Below are 20,071 nucleotides of genomic sequence, written 5' to 3'. Positions count from 1 at the left end.
GAAAACGGTACTTCTGATATCATAAAGTACTCATGGTACAAACTTAGCTCCTCCCTCTCCCTCACAATGCCTTATGGCTCCCACCTTGTAAACTTTGTTATAACTAAAAACTAATTACCTAAGTCCCACACATATAAACTAATTTTGTAATATACATTGTTGTTGCCTTATTAGTAAGACAAACTATGATAAATTTAACACTAACTTTGAATATAATTATGTGTGATAACGCAACAGTGGACCATATGGCATGGATTGGGGGTTGAAGTGGGTGTCATACATGAGTTTGCTTTCCTAGCATTGATATCCCAGTTTGTCCAAATATTTTTCTTTACATGGAGAACTTTGTTGGAGGAACATCCCTCCGCGTAACGGAGGCCGCGGCCGAGGAACGGAGGTCTTGAGCCTCCGGCTCTTGGCCTGGCCGGAGGCTGCCAAAAGGGGGGACGACCTGAAGGCTTCGCGCCGCTTTTCTCGCCGAGCTGGTGGCCTAAAGGGAGCCTTTGGCCGTGGCAAGGGCAACCTTCGGAGGAGAATCAGAGAATGTCCTTATCAAAGTAGAAAAGCTAACGCACTTTGGTTTTGCGGTCCCATTGCAGGAGGGAGCCGTTGTGGCGGGTTCAAAGGGACACACATCCTGGGACCTTTGGACAGTCGGAAGCCAGAGGTTCCGCGGGCCTGGCGAACGTCAAAGAGGCAAGCAGAGGACCTCATGGGCCGGCAAATGCCGAGAAGCTCCGTCCTGAGCTGCATGTTGGCCTGTGTTCCAGCCTAGTAAGCTGAAGGCGGTTGGAAGGAAAAGTAACTAGAGTGCCCTTGTCTAGAGTGGTTGGAGAAGGGAATATACAGGAATATCCTGCCACCGTCACGAGGCAAATGTGTAACATTCTATTAGCAGGATGTGTGCCCTATAAAAAAGGGTTGTAAATGCTTGACGGGTTGGTTGGTGAATGAATTTATGACTCTGAACTCTGGTGTAGTGGTGTCTATCTCTCGAATAACGTCCAGGGACCTCCGCTCCAACAAGCGAAGGCTCCTCCACACTAAATCCCAAGACTGTCTCCACCGCTCTTGGCGGAGGCTCACACTCTCGTTGGTGATATCTTCACTAACATTGATGCCCACCGTGGTTGGCCAACACAAAAAGGCACTAATGGCAGACAAAAGAAGAGCCTCCGCCAGTGTACACCTTCCACCCAAAGAGGCAGACCGAGGCGCAGCGCACGTAGCGCATATGCCTCAACTCCAAGCCAGGAAGAAGAGGACGACCAAACGGCACAAGAGCAATCTTTGCCAGAAGAAGAACATCAACCACCGCAGCCTGCAGCAGCTCAAGAACTTCGGCAATTGCAAGATCAGCTGCAAAGGATGGAGCAAGAAAGAGAGAGTGTCGCAGCAGCCTTCGCGGCTACCCAACAAGCTGCCCAATCCTCAGCGCAAGCCGCCGAGCTACCAGTTTGTTCAAGGACGTGTGCTACCAGTACCAGTACCAGCCTACCATAGCTATTTAGCTATGCATATGTGTGCCAAGAGGCCCAGAGAAGCATATGCACCGCTATAAGCAGTGCTGTGATTATACAAAAAAGAACGTCCCTATGTGTTGCATTTCATCATTTTTCTGGACTCTAGGATACAAAAAGAACGGTGTTGCTTTCCTTTATTTATTACACTAGACGGATCAATCGGCTCCATCATCCGGAGGGGAGGAACGGTACTGTGATTACAAACAGTTAACAGTGGGGTTTTGGTTCTCCTAGCGTTGTCCTAACCTACCGTCGTCTCACCACCATGCATGACCACAACGAATCAATGCGCACCAAATTAAAACCGAGAGAGAATAGCGACGACACAAAAACAAAAACACCATGCACGTATCCACTGCACTGCACTGACGATCGACGTTCTCCTTTTTTCAGTCGAAGAGCTCCCACTGCGTCTGCGTGGTGGCCGCCGCGTCGAACGTCTCCCATTTCGTGGTCACCACCACCGCCTGCAGCCGCGCGTTGGACACCTTGAGCACGTCCAGCGTCTCCACGCATTTCTGCACCCGCTTCGCCTGCAAAAACACGCATGCATGCCTCTGCCTGTCAGATTTATACTACGCAGGACGAGACACTTATATGTAACTGTGATGATGTTAAACATCCCATCCGGTTCATTTTTGTTTACAGTTATCGTACTAAAGCCTTGGCTTGCTGAATGAAATCGTTCACATGCAAAGCCATCATCATTTCATAAGAAATAGTAGCCTGACTTTTCCATCCTATATATCAATCAACTATGCTCATGCGACATGGTTTCTGGTGGCCTGGTTGCGGCAATCTACATGCCTTGCCCTGCACTCTTCGTAAATTCTATCTATCTAAAAGGGCATCCTTTCTAGAGAGGGTATCTTCAGAAACAGGGCTGGTAGGCTAATTCAGAGAACAATCTAGGAGAGTAGCAGGTTAGCTGGCACCAAACCTGACATTTGAAGCAGGGAAAGGGCTGTAGGTGGAATGCATGCCCGTGCCCGGGACCATGCATGTGTTCATTACTGTTCAATAAAAGTATGGCGAATAGGTGATGACTGATGAGCCTGTTTCGGGTGGCATGCTACAGGACACTGGACACCTTCATTCACCCACCGACGACGACAGGTGACAGGCATGAGGCAGCTAGCTAGTCTCATGAACACTTGCATGCACTGAGCACTGCTTGTCATGGCACTGCTTGGCCACTCACAGGCAGATATTTTTCTATTGATATCAACGCTAGACGTTGCTACTTTACTGTATGATAACCACTGAACGGTGCCCCTGCTGAAAGTCTGAAACTGGTCTGAATAATAATGCCCATGCTGTGATGCCATTCAGCGTAGGTGTACCTGAATGTTCTTCTGCGAAGAGGAGTCCCCGCCGGCTGCAGGTATGCTCTCCAGCTTCACGGCGTGCCGCATCAGCAGCTCGATCAGCGTCGTGATCTGCACCTCAGCCACCTTGTTCCCTCTGGCAATCGATTTCTCGATACTGGTTACCTACGACAGGGAACAGCAATCAGCATTACGAAGACCACTTACTTCATCGTCGTCATCAGACAAGCAGCAATACAATACAATACAATACAGTAATGATGGATGGAAATGGAAGTATCCTGCTCTGCAGGAGCACATCCTTGTCAGGGATTCATTCATTCGAGCTGACAGTGTCCCTGTTGGAATGGGAATGGCTATGGCTCTTCTAGTACCACTCACTACCAGTAAATGGACTCGACCGGGGACCATGTGGGTTGGGAATTCCACTGCTCCCCAGTCGGCACTAGCTAGGTACATGACCACATCGGCAGGGCAGGGCATTCATCCGTGTCCGTCCATTGATGCAACATCAATTTGCTCACCTACTATACTAATTCCCTTGGACAGATCATTACGTACTCAGCTCGCCATTCAATTGCACCTTCTTCCCCGCCTCCCATGCTTGCTTGTCCTTGTCCGAAGCAGCACGGATCGGCATGGCACCTTGACACTCCGATCCCACCACAAACAACAACAATGCACGGAGCTGGTACCTGATCGGCGAGCTTGTCGACCTCGAGCGCGACGGCGCCGATGGCGCGGTTGGCGGTCTCGATCCTGGCGTTCTTCTGGCGCTCGATGTAGCGGCGCTCGAGGCTGGCGGGGTCCTCGGCGAGCGCCATCTTGGACTTGTTCTTGACGCCGCAGGAGTCCAGGTACTCGGCGTTGCCTCGCGCCCTGCCCCGGTAGCTCAGCTGCTGGTCCGCCGGCTGCAGCCCCGTCCTCGGCGCCAGCAGCTTCTTCAGCTGACCTGCACAACTAACCACGGACCATCAGATCACACATTCGTAGCAATTCACATTGCACATTTCACACTTCACAAGGGGTTGCGTACGTCGCGCGATGATATTGCATTGGTTAGCACATCCAAAGTAAAATGTGTTCGTTCCTGGTCGATCTGCGACACCGATAGCAGGCAGCTGCTGCCTGGTGCCTATTAGGAGTAGAGTAGAGTAGGAGTACTTGCGAGTCCTCACCAGCATTTAGCTGCTACTAATTGCTAGCGCGTGGTGGGACGAGGACGAGGACGATCCATGCTGAAGCGCCATTGCTCGGTACTTGCTCCTTCTGCTGGTGAATGGCAGTGATGGCTGACACCTACACCCACGAGGAGCTCTGTCTTTGTGGCCACCAGCAGGTCTAGCTAGCATTCTCGCTAATATGACCCCTACGTCCAAAAAAAGGTCTTATTTTATTTTCTGTGTAAAACCAAACAGAAATATCTCCGGGGATATAACCATTTGGCAGACGTCATTTTCCTGAGATTTTTCGCAGCATGCCATGGCACTACAGATCATTGCACAGTTGACAGTTGCCATGCCACTAAAACCACCTCCACTCCATCGGATTCCGATCCCCCAAAACGCTCATGATTTTTCAAAGGATAACGACGCACATGTGCACGCTAAGCCAGAGTGATCCGATGCTAGTAGTAGTAGACTAGTAGTAGCAGAACGTGCTGCGCATACGATACGACCCATTCCCAACACCCACATCCACTTCCAGCCTTCTCTCCGCAGAATACTACTGCGCGCGGTGAACGAAGCAGCGTGGCGATCGCTTGCGGCCAAAGGTGTCGGTGCAACGGGACAAACGAGTCAAAAATCAAAAGGAAAAAAAAAAAGGGAAACACAGCAACGTGTGCCTGCAGAGTGCAGTCCAGTGCACCTCCACGCCGTCCGACAGGTCCGTCCCGTACACGTGGGAGCCATCCTGCCCCAGGATTCCCCGCACCGGGCACTGCCAGCTCCCCCCCGTCGCTTTGTCGGGGAAAGGAAAGGCGCCACCGCCGGATCATGCTGTGCCCCCGCAAAAAGCGAGCGCCACGGCACCGCCGGCGGTGACCGCTGAACCGGTGAATTCGCCTCGTGATCCGAGGCTAACGTTGAACGAAGCGGGCAATGCCGGGATTTCACGGAAGGAATCGCTCTCTTCTCGCCGTACGGTCCTGGTGGGTTAAAAGTCTCGGTTTTCTTTTACACCGCCAGTCCCAAAGCACGGCGGATTCGGCAGAATCTTGGGCGCCTGCCAGATGGCTTTTCTTGCGGTTGCGGCTGGTTTTTCTGGCAAGCGTGTTTCCTCATCAGGAGGGGAATTGGCGGTGGATTCGAATCACTCGATCGGGCTGCGTCTGCGTGCGTGGGCACGGGGGCCAAGGACGAGAGGATTTTGGATTTGGGGGGCAGAGAATTTTTGCGCTTCACGACGCATAATTCTCAGCACATCATGTGGCGTGTGCATGGTGTACGAAAAATATTCCTGCCATTTTTGTTTCTTCCGACTGTGCCATTGATGAATGAAAGAAGAAGAGAAATGCTGCTGCGAGGAAAATGGTGGCAGTACAAAAAAGGGGGGGGGGGGGGGGGGGGGGTGATGATGTCTCTGTCGCTCTCGCTGACTCATTTTATATTTACTCACATAAGTGCAGATTTCTTATATCGGAAATAAAGAATATCTCGTGCGAGCCATGATTACAAGCTCGGATTTTAAAGTTGCCCAAAGGTCAAAACTTTGAAATAAACAAAGATGTATACTAGATTTGTATAAACCAGAATTCTGCCTTGTCATCACCTTTCGTGATTAACCTATACTAACTTAGTTGCCGCATTAGCGAACAAAGAAAGCATCGACTTAGCGACGAAGGAAAATACAAAGTCCAAAAAGAAGACGGAACAGAAGAGCTTTCAGTTTCTGTCTCGTCTGCTACAGAGCTAGAAAAGAAAGCAAGCATCGACGACGACAGTAAACCCAAGCAAGTTGTTCATGGAGGACCAGCTAAGAACGCGGTTACTACTCCTCTCCTCTGGAGAGAGAATGGAAGCGGCTTTAACGAAAGCGACGAGGACAGACGAGAGCGAGCGAGAGACGACCAAGCTAAGGGCAGGAGGAGGAGGAGCTCACCGAACGTGGCAATGGGGGACACGGACACCTCGTGCCGCGCGCCGCCGTACTTGACGCGCACCTTGATCTCCGGCGGCGGCGGCCTCGGCGGGGCACCGCCTGGCCCCGCCGCGACGTCGTCACGCGCCTGCACGACCATCCCGCTCGGCCGCACCTCCCACCCGGCCCGCTCCTCCGCCGCCGCCGCCACGGCCGCCGCCGCGTCCGACCACCCGCTGCTCGACCCGCCGTCCGAGCTCGACCGGTGCATCACCACCGACGCCGCCATGGAGAGAGCTAGCTAGCGACGACGACACGTACGTACGCAACCAGCTCCCTCCCTCCCTCCGGCTGTCGTCCCAGGATGGAAAGCTTCTGCCCGTCGCGGGGTGCGGTGGCTGGTGCAGTGCGGGAGGTGGTGGCGGCGTGTGGGAGAGCTAGAGGCGAGACGGAGGACAGAGGAGACCCGCGGGAGAGGGGAGGGGAGGCACGGCACGAGACGAGACGAGACGCGCTTCTTCGTTCGGGCTGTTGCGCTCGCCCACTCTCTTTTGTTTGCCGGTTTCGTCTATACGGGGGGAGGGCGCACGTATCGAAATGGCCAAATGGGCCTTTTGGTTGGGTTCCTTTTTTTTTTTTCCGCGGGGAAGACGGATATGCCCCTACGGCGTCCGGGCGATAACGTTTCCGTATTTGGTTTGCCTGTGGGTGCGTGCGATGGTTTTGGCAAACCGTATGGTGTTGGCATGGCCGTATACCTGAATTTCAGAGGAAACTCAGGGTGAAGAATGGGGAGAGGGAGATGCCAATTGTCACTCTAGGGAACATTTTGAATGCTTTGACTTGATGCGGGTATATTTAGGTCTTGTTTACTTCCTCTCCAAAACCTAAAAAATTTTAAGATTTTTTCGTCACATCGAATCTTTTAAACGTACGCATAGAGTATTAAATATAGACGAAATTAAAAACTAATTGCATGGTTTGTCTGTAATTTGCTAGACAAATCTTTTGAGCCTAGTTAGTTCATGACTGGACAATATTTATCAAATACAAACGAAAATGCTACAGTGTTCTCGAAAAAATTTGTTCAGCAACAAAACACGGCCTTAGTTTGCAAGATTCAGAGTAGTTGGAAAAGACATAGACCGTCCACCGAAACAAGTCTCATCAAGCTTCCTTCATCGGAAAAAGCTATCTGTGTCTCTATTGTTAAAGAATACTGTTTAAACTCAGCGTTAGAGAGGACTTGCAATAATTTCATTGCATATCCTGGTTAAGTGAGGTACTGGAACTTTCCATTTTCCACTATATAGAACAGCACCACATGTCTCAATCTTGCTCCTTTTTCTCTACTGGTGTTTCTTTATGGAGCTGTGGTGGCACAGATGGTGGGACTAGAGAGAACAGGGAACAAAGGGACCGTGGTGCTTGAAATGTAATACTACTCGGCTGGAATGTAATTCTAATTCTTCCATATATCAAAGCATTGAAAACTTGCAAAAAAAAATAGTATTGATATTTATCCCATAAAACAGTACATTATGAGAATATATTTTATGATAAATATAATAGTACTTATTTGGTATAGAAATATTGATATTTTTCTTTGGTATAAAGTTAGTCAAAGTCAAAATTGTTTGACTTTGAACTATGCTAGAATTGTATTTTTTAGGATGGAGAAAGTACTAGTTAATGATCCTTCAATCCAAAAAATATAATTCTTGCATTTTGTTGACTCCATCAATCTCAAGTTTTACTAAACATATTAAAAAATTATTGATATTTATGATGCATAATAAACATCATTAAATTAGTCATAGAATATATTTCATAACAAATTGTATTTAAGAGATACATATGTGGTAGTTGACCTTCTCATTTCCCATTACACATTTATCTTTTCTCAATACATCTCTATATCTACTCTTTAAGAGGTATTTTGGTCTTTTGCCTTTAGTGTTAGTTTCTGTAAGAGATTCTAAAATCTCATCTATTACGGGATGGGATGAAGGGAGTACCTACTTATATCATACATAAATTATAATATTATATTTTTATATATAGTTTAACTAAAGATCGTCGTATGATTGTATCTTTTTCAAAATATAGATAGCAGTTCTCCCTCATCTAAAAATGAAAATATCAGCTTCCCAGAAAAGACAAAAAATATTAACCTTGTCTAAATATTTACAATATATTAACATTTATGATATATAGTAAGTATCACTAGATTAATCATACATACATTATATTTTTATAATTTTCAGAATAAATTATATTTTTATAATAGCCTATTTAAATATATAAATATAAATGTTAACCTAGTCAAACTTAGAAATGTTTATTACTCGTAGAAGCTAGACTTTCATTAATTGATTTTGGCATGAGGAAGCTACAGGGGCTGTTTAGATTGTGAAAATTTTTGCAAAGTTCTACACAGATGAATTATATAATCAGTTATTATATATAATTAATATTTCATGTATATGCCGACATTTTTTTTTTGAAAATTTTATAAAATATTTCAAGAATTAAACAGGACCAGACAACATCTACGGAAGACAGCTCAAGATGGGCCCACGCCAGGCTGCCCGTCTGATCTGAAGCCGGCCCACCTGTCTGTAGAACGACTCTACAGAGGATTTGTTTTTTTTTTCTGAGAAGTAGGAGTACAGAAGATTTGATGGTTACTCTGCAGGGCCGTACCGCTGCAGCCTCATGTCATGTTTACTGCTTTGGTTTTTTTTTTCCCTTTTTTCAGATAGAATCCAGCACGTGTTATGTTGCTTGCATATGGACTTCGGTATAAATCATTCTAACTTTCTTAAAGAAAAATCAAATCATCTCAAGTTTGATTAAAATTAAAGAAAAAAACTTATGACATCGATACTCCCTCTATCTATGAAAACTTTAATTCCTAAAATTTATGTTATTCATTTTTTTTAAGTTTGGCCACTTTATCGAAAAGAACATCAATATCTATGACATAAAATGAGTATCTTATAAAAATATGTTCTATAATAAATCTAATGGTACTAATTTGAGATTATAAATTTTAGCATTTTTTCTAGAAATTCGGTCAAAGTTAAAAAAAGCTTGACTTAAGACAACTCCAAAAATTAAAGTTTTTAGAGACAAAAGGAGTATATAATAAAAATATAATTAATGCATGAACCTAATGATACTTATTAAATATTATAAATGTTACTATTTTATTATGAATTTTGTTAAACTTAAGATAATTTAACTCTCAAAGAAAAATAAAAATAACTTATAATTTAGGATGGAGGAAGTAGTATACCCCTTCCATCCACAAAACAATACTAGAATTGTCTATCATACCAAATCATATATTTATTTTATTTTAACCAAATTTATATAAAAAATATATCAATATTTATGATATTAACTATTAGATTAATCACAAAATATATTTTTCAAAAAAATTGATGTCCTAGATAATGATTTTCTTTTTTTTTAAAAAAAAAAGTAGTCAAACTTTAGATTGTTAGATCAAAGAATTAGGATTGCATGTTTTTTAAAAGAAAAAAACATTGAAGTTGAACCGTTCAACGATTGTTGTGCTCTCACAAAAAGTTTATCTTCGGCGAACAAAACTCCCCTGTCTCATGCTGCTGTTGCTGTACTACCCTAGCCCGCTGCGCAATATATCCTGCACTGGACACGACCACGTGCTCCAAGAATGACACTGATATGAAGGCGGATATAGACAGTAGCCTGTCCTGTCCCCAACCATGTGTTCGCGTTGCCACCTCCCCCCGCGGCCGGCCGCATCGCCTCATCATGTCACCATGCCGTACGTGCAACAGAGCGTGCGAGCGAGGGCCCTACCCCACCCCTGCGGCAACCACGCGGCCACGCGAACCGAGACACCGCGCGGGGACGAACGGCGCTGATCTGCGCGGGCGAAACCCCGGTGCTGGGTCTGGGTGCTCCGCCCGCCGGCCGCCAGGCGCGGGCGGGGCGGCGGCGGCGGCGGCGGCACGCACCATCGAGCACGGGGGGAAAAGGCGGCGGCTAGCTGCCTGGCGCAGAAATGGCAGGGGCAGGCGGGGCAGCCAGCGTCCATTTCCAGGCAAGAATCTCCAAGTGCCGCGCTCATCATGCGCGGCTTTCGTGCTGTGCTAGCAGATATATGTCCCTGACCTGACAACATCATTAGCCACAGCCAGCTAGCCCAGGGAAAGATATCCATCGATTCGATCGGGGCTGCTTCTGCTTGTAGCTTAACTGATACGATTATTATGCTACACATAAGTGTAGTTGTAGTGGGCACCGGCGAGTATATGTTGTCTGTCATGAGGCATGAGCTAGCGATGCATGCCGCCTTTATTTTGCTGCCTCAGCTATAACACTGCTGCCTCCACGGGTAGCATTTCAGGGTTCCGTTTCGCGAAAGGCGCTGGCCGTGTTGCCTTGCTTTTGCCTCGGCGCGCCCTGTGCGTGATCTCAAACTGAAAGTGATTCGCTGCTGCTATCTCCTATCATCCTGGAAGAATGCATGGGAAAGGCGTGGCGTGACGACGCTGCTGTGACATTTGGCGGTTGGCGCCGTCACACGTACGAAGAACGGGAGATTTCCTACATATCCAGCATGTCTCTAGTCGTATATACTATGGCCTTGTTTAGTTCCGACTTTTTTGATTTTAGCTACCGTAACACTTTCGTTTTTATTTAATAATTATTATCTAATTATGGACTAACTAGACTTAAAAAATTCATATCATGATTTATAAATTATATAATTAGTTTTTATTTTCGTTTATATTTAGTGCTTCGTGCATGTGCCACAAAATTCGATGTGACAGAAAATCTTGAAAAATTTTTAGTTTTTGTGTGAACTACAACTATATGGAGTACTGTAAAACACCAAATTAAATGCGACGACTGACACGGACAATGCATACCCATGCATGATGCTTTTGACTCTTCTGGCTATGCCTATGCTTCAGTGTTTGGAAGTGACCAAATGGGCCCACTTGCATTGCATTTGCATATGATATCTGATCTAGGCCTTACTTCCACCCAAAAGTTTAAAATTTTTCAAAATTTTCGATTACATCGAATCTTTAAATATAGACAAAAATAAAAACTAATTATACAGTTTGGTCGAAATTTACTAGACGAATCTTTTGAACCTAGTTAGTCTATGGTTAGACAATAATTACCACAAACAAACAAAAATACTACAGTGTCGCAAAATTTTTCGCGAGACTAGTCAAGAAATAAGCTCGCTCATCATTGTCGTCATATATAGCTGCAGTTGGGATGGGATGAGGAAATCGTACTGCACTGAGTCGCTACCCACTGTTTAATGATGCCAGCTTGCTTGCAACACGAGGAACCATCTAATGGGCGCCTTCGATCGATTACATCGTCCATTCCAAATTTAACCTCTCGCTCGCCCTATGATTACGCACCTCATCAGTGATTTAGTTAAGCAAATTAGTTGTGCCTCGTAGCTAGTAGGCACACATTAATTGCAAGTAGTAGAGGGAGCTTGCAAATGTAGATCAATCACCGAATATATAGCTAGATCATTTCCAGGGCGTGGTCCAGCGCGCCGAAGGTTTCCTGACCAAATAATGCGGCCCTTGCATACAAGTTGTATATATACTAGTAGATCCTCCTAAACAGCATAAAACATCTCTTAGCTTGGTACTCCTTCAATTCTAAATTATAAAATATTTTATTTTTTTAATATATAATTTTTACTATACATCTTAGACACAAAGTACAATCAGAGCTGCAGCAAGTAAACTTGCTTCTGAAAGTTAACAGTGAATCAAATCTGAACCTGTAAGTGGGCAAATCGGACGGGCCACCACATTCAGGCTACCGTGGACATCGCTTCTGTGCACGAAGCTGTCGCAGTTTGTACACTTAAAATTGCTCGTCATGTGACGCTCAACGACATGTGTACTACAGTACTAGCTGAAGGCGCACCTGATTTACATGCGTACACTGTCTTGCGCAAATCGATCATTTGCGTGAAGCTTAAGGAACTGTGTACGTACCTCCGGTGGTATCACCTTTTTTTTTAGAAAATGACCGGTGTGGTAATGGTGTCACTTAGATTAATTACGTACTAGTAGTGTGTATGCTTTCTTTTTCTTTTTTTTTCACGATCCGGTTGGAGGCCGTATTGCATTAAGAAGTTATTTTTTCTTTTGCTACGGTAGTAACATTATGTTTGAAACCCTGCATCATCACCATATTCATATGTATGGAGTACACCACGTGTCCAAATAGAACACACACGCTAGAAGTACTTAATTACAAGTATATGTACATTCCACAATTCCACAGACCAAAGACCTGGCGTTGAAAAGGGCAGGCCAAGCTTGCATTGTGATACACTGATAACTAGTGGCAGGGCGCGCCTCCGCGCGCCAGTGCGGTCACAAATTGAAGGAAATGAAAATAGTATTATTTATGAAGCTAACTATATTAATTAAGTATGACCTGTCTTGATTATTTTTGGATGCTACAATTGAAAAGCAGTGCGACTAAAACAAGCTGAGGCCATATTACACTAATATATATAGGGTGCATACATGGTCTGAGCAGTCAGTAGTTTTTGTACAAATAGGAATTTTACAATTAAGAGTTCATGGTACATACTATAAACTTTATACAAAGGGTGGATGGTGTGAGCTGACAGAGCACATAAGGTTGATGACAGGGCATGAGCCTTTCTTTTTGCAGTGCAGATGCTAATTTACTGAAGAGGTTGTTACTGAAGCTATCATCCTGCATCGGGTTCATGGATGTTAGTCACCACTGACAAAAAGTCATCATATAGTTATATACTATATTAGTTGTGCTAATCATCCTAGCAGTAAATTTTTGTGAAGAGAGATCAAAGAGACATACAGTATATAAGCATCCATCATGAATTTATCATCCTGCATGTAACTAATATAGATGAAACATCAGAATGGAAACAATGCAAGCTCGATCGTATCTGCGCTGACATTTGGCACAGCCACACCGTCACACTGGTGCTTGATTCTGTACAAATAAACAAAGTGACAAGCATTTCTGTGCCATCAGCCCATTCGCGCATCAAAGAAGAATGGGGAAAATATCAAAAAAAGTGTTATTCACCGGTTAGCATAACTCTCTGTTGGAGTCTGACAAATGTGGCGCTTGGGCACAAAATAGGGGCATCTAAAATATATATACATTGCTATCTGTGGCAGGTCAGCCACATTATAGGCATTACTTTTCTTCCTACATTTTGTGCATATACTAATCCTAATTTTGTAGCGTTTGAACTATTACTTGCAACCGTAGTTTTTCTTATTGTCACCAACTACCTGTGTTAAAGTACTATGCTATCACGTTAAGTATTCACAAACCAAAAGTGCATGAAGATTGTACATACCTGTCTACCTGGTAGCGCTTCAGATAATAAGAAGTCCATTTAATTGCAGAAAGAGCTCAATGCAGAGTGGGAAGGAGTGGAGAGCGTACTACTTAGTGTTCACAAAACAAAAGTGTTTGAAGATTTTAGGTACCTATGTACCTGGCAGCACTTCAGATAATAAGAAGTTTATTTAATTGTAGGAAGAACTCAATGCCTGGTAGCACTTTAGATAAATAAGAAGTCTATTTAATTGCAGGAAGAACTCAATGCAGAGTGGGAAGGAGTGCAGAGCCTACAACTCATCATCTACACAACAAAAAAGATTAAAATTTTTCTTAATGAAGACATGATTTTTAAAGGCCACAGAAACATTCTAATCATCACTTGTTTATCAACTTGGAGCTTTGAGGCATGGTTACAATTTTGTTATTTCCATAATTTGCAAAACATAAGTAGCAGATCATGCCTAGTACCTCACAGGTGAATGACCATAAGTTCATATCCTTGACCAATAGGTCTGGAATTTTCATCACAGGCTAAAGAAGGGAAAACTTTAGAGGCCTCAGAAATATTTGAGTCATGACTTGTTCGTCAACTTGGAGCTTCGAGGCATGGTCACAATTTTGTTACTCCCATAAACTGCACAACATAAGTAGCAGATCATGCCTAGTACCTCACAAGCGAACAAACATCAGTTCATATCCTTGACCAATGGGTCTACATTTTCTTCACAGGCCAAAGAAGGGAAAAGTTTAGAGGCCTCAGAAATATTCCAATCATCACTTGTTCATGAACTTGGAGCTTCTAGGCGTGGTCACAATTTTGTTACTCCCATAAAATGCACAAGATAAGTAGCAGATCATGCCTAGTACCTCACAAGCGAACAAACATCAGTTCATATCCTTGACCAATATTCAGGAATTTTCATCACAGGCCAAAGAAGAAAAAAGTTTAGGAATCCAAGCCAATGTAGGAAGAAATCAAAGAGACGGAATCAAAATCAAGAATGAGAGGAAACAAGGCACCGGACTGCCTCAGGAGGAATCTATGATGATTCGGCATATATATTTGTCTCTAGCTGATCCGGAGAAGAAACAAGAGGTACCGCATAAAGACTGAAGGAATCGAGCGGAAGCTAGGCAACACAGTTAGAATCAGCTTCAAAGCACGATTTATGGGGTAATGCAGGTAATCAAATGGCAGGACTTATTTAGGTAGAAGTGGACGTGGTTTCTTGTTGAGGAGCTGATGCACTTTGTTGTCTTTAATTGCACAACTAATTGACAGGCAAACGAACATCAGTTCATATCCTTGATCAGTGGGTCTAGAATTTTCATCACAGGCTCCAGGGAAAAAGTTTAGGAATCGAAGCCAACCTAGGAAGAAATCAGAGAGAATCGAGAGAATCAAAACCACAAAAGGAGAGGAAACAGGAGCACCTAATTAAGATTGCTCCTTCCCAAACCGTGGGTTGCTAAGGCCCATCTGTCCTGGGTGTGTCTACCATGTGTGGCCAATGCAGAGTCCCAGGCAGAGCGCCATGGCACGTGGAGAGAGAGAGAGAGAGAGAGAGAGAGAGACAGAGGGAAAGAAGACGCTGCCGAGTGGCGAGCAAAGAGGGAGACACTGAGAAGGGCAGCCATGGGGGCGTGCACCGGAAGGGTACTGTCGCCATCGCCCACATCTAGGGAAGAGAGGGGGGAGACACCGCAAGGTCCCCAACAACCAAACCTGCTACTGTCCCCCTTGGACTTCAGCGTATCAAATCATACCATTTGTGCCTGAACTGTATATAACTATGAATGAATTCATGTAGAGTAGTGCTCTGTGCCATTTACAAAGAAAAAAATTAGCATGTCATTGACAAAGTTTGGATGCAACAGTAGGTAAATAACAACATATTTAACGATTCATATTAATCAATTTTTTTTATGAAGTATCTATTATTGAGAGAACTTTTGTTTGAAAATATAGGGCATATGACAAATCTGTGTGCGGATACATCTAAATATTAGTATTCTCTAATTCAGTATTAAAAATTATAGCAAGAGAGTGCAGGACAATACATTAAATGTGACAACTATTTGTCCTAAACACCAAATAAAGGACCTCAGTTAGCAATCATCATGTGTGGCAATGAAGCTGGTATGCACAAATAAAAGCAAGCAAGGGCAGAAGCAGGGGAAATACCAAACTGAGCAATGTTGCTGGAATCACCTACATTTTCGGGCGTGGGAAAGAAAAGCAAGTAGTGATGCCACCTACATTGTTGGAAGCACCTATATTTTCACTTTGCATGTTGACCTAAAATAGAATCTTACATTCGTGAAATACAAGATGATGGCCATCGTAATACCTATCTATTAGGTCTGTATTGTGAGTTAGCTAAAAAAAATACGTAGTACCTAGTGTGGAGGCTACTTTTGTGCACATCCTGGAGAATTGGGAGGTTGCTTTGGCTGTTATCCTGAGACTGCGCCCTGCACTGTGGGGTTTGGAATATGGAAGCCCTGCCATTTTTATAGAACAATGAATAATCCATTATTTACTTGTCAAGGTTCCACATAGCATCCATCAAGCATATCCTAAACATGAATAAGCAGACCATAAATATAGTATGTCTCTAAATTAGCTCAATTTCACATAAATCAACTAACTCAACTATAGAAAAGCAAAAATAGCAGTGTTGCACATACACTGTAAAATCCTAATTCCAAACCATGGTGAAGTATTTAAAGTTCATCTTCGGACAAAACACATAAGAAGTGAGCTGGATAGGTAGCCTCATCCGATAGAGGCAGATGCTTCAATAGGATTGGAGGCACGAAACATATTACAGGAAGGAGATCTAGGTAAGGATGACAATACTGAACTATGACGGAATCCTAGATATGGACAATCAAACCTACAACAGAAAAACAGCAGATCTCACATTAGCATAGTCAGCTAAACTCTGTACATTGCAAGCTAGAAGCGTGTATTTGTAGATTAAGGCATTAATATACACATTAGGTGGGATGAAAATACAACTAAGAGAGATACTGCATGAACACATACTATAGAGTGTGCTGCCATTCATCCTACAAAGGCAGGGGACACGCATAGACACAACTTTCATCGAGCCAAAGGCAGGCAGGCTTCCAGCAGTTTGAGTTGATAATTCAAAAATAGCAGCATACTATCAAGATATAGCCATAACCAAATTTGTAACAGGTACATAATGCGCACACCTAGTTATCAAGAAGAGATGAATAATTAAAGGAAGAACAGGAATCAGAATACCTTGATATTGACGTGATTGTGGCAAGCAACAAATCGGCTGGGGTAATAATTATTTGAGAACAAGGAAAGAACTACACGCAGAAATCTAGAGGTAAGAAAAATAGCTGCAAGTATTGACAAGAATCTACTAAAAAATAAATTTAGTGTACAGGACCAGAACGAACATGTTTGGTAAGGCCAATGTTTGCCATAACTCCTTGAATCAACCTAAGTACAGCCAGCAAAAAGTAGACACAATTGTTATATATTGTATTAAAAGTAAAAAAATTCATTTACCTGCTGATGTTCCTGAGATGAGACCTGGCAATCGGTACTGGAAGGATGAAGTCGAATGATCCATTTAGGTACCTAGGGTTTCACGAACGAGCGAAGCAGACACTCCGCGACAAGAGAGGAAGAGTTGACGAGTGCGTGCGAAGGATGGGGGAGAGGAGGGTCGCCAGGCCTCACCAGTGTTAGCCCTGGCCGAGGAGGGCGCCCCCTTGCGTCGCACACACCGCCGCAGGGAGAGGAAAGAGTAGAGAGAGAGGAAGGAGAGGAAGAAACAGAGGAAGAAGTAGGCGAGGGAGGGAGGAGGAGGAGGAGGAGGAGGAAACGGACGAGCGACGCCGCGGCGCGCCGGTGACGGCTAGCACCACCGCCGCCGCCCATCTGTTCGCGTCGGAAGAAAGTTCGGGAGGCAGAGAAGATCGAGAAACAGGGAGAGAAGAGCGTGGAAGGCACCGGATTGGGTCGGGAGAAATCTAGCTGATCCGGACAAGAAGCGGGAGGGACCGCATAAAGACTGAAGGAATCGAGTAGAAGCCCGGCAACAGAATTAGAATCAGCTTCTAAGCACACTTTATGAAGTAATCTTGGCCGCTAATGCAGGTAATCAAACGGCAGGGCTTATTTATGTAGACGTGGGCGTGGCTTCTGTGAACCTCACGCAGTTTGTAGAGTTAAATTAAATACGTGCCCTTTGTCTAGAGCACAAGGCATCCAACAGTCTATTACCTACCAGCAACACCGTACCAAACTGGGCGTCATGCATATGCATGCATGCACGCATGCATCTTGATGCTGCAACGTGCAACGTCCACTCCGCCCGGTCGAGCTTATCTCCGTTCATCATATATGCACAGAGAAGACTTATTGATAGGTAGTGGCACAACCGGGAACATTACATGCATCGACCGGCCGTTTCTCGTGGAATTAAAATGGTGGACCGTACTGTGTTTATCGTGGCGGCGATCGCGAGGCCTGCGGGGGTGTTTGCTTGCCGACCTCAATCTGCCACGCCACAAGTACATGGCCGCCACAAATAGCACTAGCTACCAATTGGTTGAGGATCAAATAAGTTGATGTGACATAGCTAGCTAGTCTAAATGGGAGTTTTGTAGGAGTTCCATACGTATTAAATAAGTTGACATGACATAGCTTAAATAAAGAGAGATGGAAATAGTTTCATAGAATAAAATGAGTTTCATGGAGATCAAATTTATTTACAATACCAGAGAGTCTTGAAAATAGAGCCGTGAAACGACAGGGCTGCGATGCACAATTACGCCCTCGCCTTCACGGGAGGGAGGGAGGGATACAGACAACACAGGATTTGTGGTTACAACTTACATGCAGCAAGCAAGACGGTATGGCGCGCGCTAACATCATTAGTTAGAGCAAAAAACGGGAAGCGTCTGTGTGCAACCAATCCGTCGCTATCAGGAGAACATGCATGCATGCACATACGATCGATCGAGTAGTTATATTACAAGTGGAGCGAGAGATCGCGACAAGTAATCAGTAGTAGGGGTACGTACTTGGCTCGTGACGTCCGAAACATCCATGCCCACGGCCACGGGCGTGGCTTGGCACCAGATCGAGGCGCATGAACCGAGGTAGATAGATTCACCTGCCCGGATGCCCTTCTGTCCACCCACGCAGCATGCATGTGCGCCAGGTCTGCGGTGGACCTGGACCGGTGGTTTTCGTTGCACGTAGGAGCGTCGTGTGTCGTCCAAGAATCGTGGGCTACTTCTGCTTGGGCCTTCTTGGACCATGGAAAGTGCATACCTTGGGCTAAACGACTGCGCTTTTGAGAGCAGGAAAAGCAAGCGATTGATGGGCGCGCCTGTTATATCTTGGGCTAGAAGGGCTGCAGGAATCTACCAACGGGACAGTCGAACCTTTTTGAAACACTTCTTATTATGAAACAGTAGAAAATGATAGAGAGCGGGCTCTGAAACTAGCCCTAGTGTATATAATCTTAGGTCCAATGTACCACATCGTCCAAAGGCGCGCCACCACCTGCGTCAAGTCCTCGTGTGGTAGATGAACCTTCGGAACTTGTCTAAGGAACTCCACAAATCTCTTCCCTTTCTAATTAAGCTCCATACACATCTTGAAACATTGCACTCAATCAGTGATTGTTTCCATGAATCTAACTCCCCACATAAAGAACATCCTTTGTTTGATGCCATATTCCTGCGATGACAAATGACTTCCGTTGGTATACAATTTGGTACGGTGCTAACCTCCACAGGAACACACGCACCTTGGACGAATAAGTCTTTCGATCCGTACGTAGGCATGTCTGGTATCTCTCTCCACCAGACGGAGTCTGTGATATAATTGCTTCTGAATAAAGATGAGGGAGGGCAGTTTCTAAAAAAAAAAGGTAAAAAATGATAAAAAAAAATTCTAGTGAGAATTAGAGAATTAATTTTTCATTTTACATCGGGAGCTAAGAGCTAAAAAAAACTGATCCTCAACTATTCATATTCAATCTCGACCAAAATCACTTTCCAACTACTCTCTCCTACCAGGATCAGTTTAACAGAGGATCAAGGAGCCGGTCAGCCGGAGCTGATTAATAACCAAGGAGTGGGGCTCTAAACTGTACTAACATATACTACTCCCCTTGGTTCCAGTAAATCGTAGATATCCGATGCATCTTTTTTTTGCCTATAAAAACCCGAAGCACCGTACCGTACCGTCGTCGAGTTCCCGAAGACGGTAATCTACGTGCGCCATCACACCGCGTATGGGAGCCGAGCCTCTTGTCGCTCCATGCATGCGTGCATCGACCATCGCGCACGCGACCGTGGTCCGCGTGCTGGCGTGTGCGCACGGGCACCTCCCCCCCCTTCGCCGACGCGACGGGTGTCGGCCGCGCGCGCGGCATCCTCACGCGCATCGTGCCGCGCTGTTGGCAAGCCTCTGGCCGTTCGGACCTCAGAACCCGGCGGCACCGGCACCGGCACCGGCACCGCCGCCGGATCACCGACAATCACTAGCGCTGGGGCGAGCGACAGTCGGTGGTGGTGGTAAGTTACTAAAAGTTGGTAACAAACAACAGCTGAGCCAGCGGTGGCGTGGAGTGGAGCGGGGGTGGAGCCCCGAGCCCCGAGCCCTCTGGGATCTGGGCAAACCGCCGTGATGACCACGTCGGTGCGGGAGCAGTTCGGCAGGACCGCGGAAGCTGC

At 45.2% G+C, this 20,071-nt stretch overlaps 1 protein-coding gene and 1 long non-coding RNA gene across 4 annotated transcripts; both read right to left on the bottom strand.

Annotated features, from left to right (window-relative positions):
- On the bottom strand, positions 1,574 to 6,521 carry LOC8066797 (BAG family molecular chaperone regulator 1). The gene is made up of 4 exons (XM_002447068.2): positions 5,954 to 6,521; positions 3,547 to 3,803; positions 2,867 to 3,016; positions 1,574 to 2,056 (listed from the first exon to the last, which is right to left on the bottom strand). The coding sequence occupies exons 1-4, from the start codon at positions 6,219 to 6,221 to the stop codon at positions 1,913 to 1,915; spliced, it is 819 nt and encodes a 272-aa protein (XP_002447113.1). The 5' UTR covers positions 6,222 to 6,521; the 3' UTR covers positions 1,574 to 1,912.
- LOC110436379 lies at positions 12,378 to 17,391 on the bottom strand. 3 transcript variants are annotated; one of them, XR_002454279.1, is made up of 2 exons: positions 16,884 to 17,391; positions 12,378 to 15,835 (listed from the first exon to the last, which is right to left on the bottom strand). It is a non-coding gene; the product is annotated as an uncharacterized LOC110436379 (long non-coding RNA). The 3 variants fall into 3 exon arrangements; XR_002454278.1 differs by having other exon boundaries at positions 16,608 to 17,388; XR_002454277.1 differs by having other exon boundaries at positions 16,022 to 17,383.

The sequence above is a fragment of the Sorghum bicolor genome, chromosome 6 (genome assembly GCF_000003195.3).
Source record: "Sorghum bicolor cultivar BTx623 chromosome 6, Sorghum_bicolor_NCBIv3, whole genome shotgun sequence".
NCBI lineage: Eukaryota > Viridiplantae > Streptophyta > Magnoliopsida > Poales > Poaceae > Sorghum > Sorghum bicolor.
Note: the sequence above shows the minus strand (reverse complement) of the source record. Positions and strands in the feature narration are given on the sequence as shown.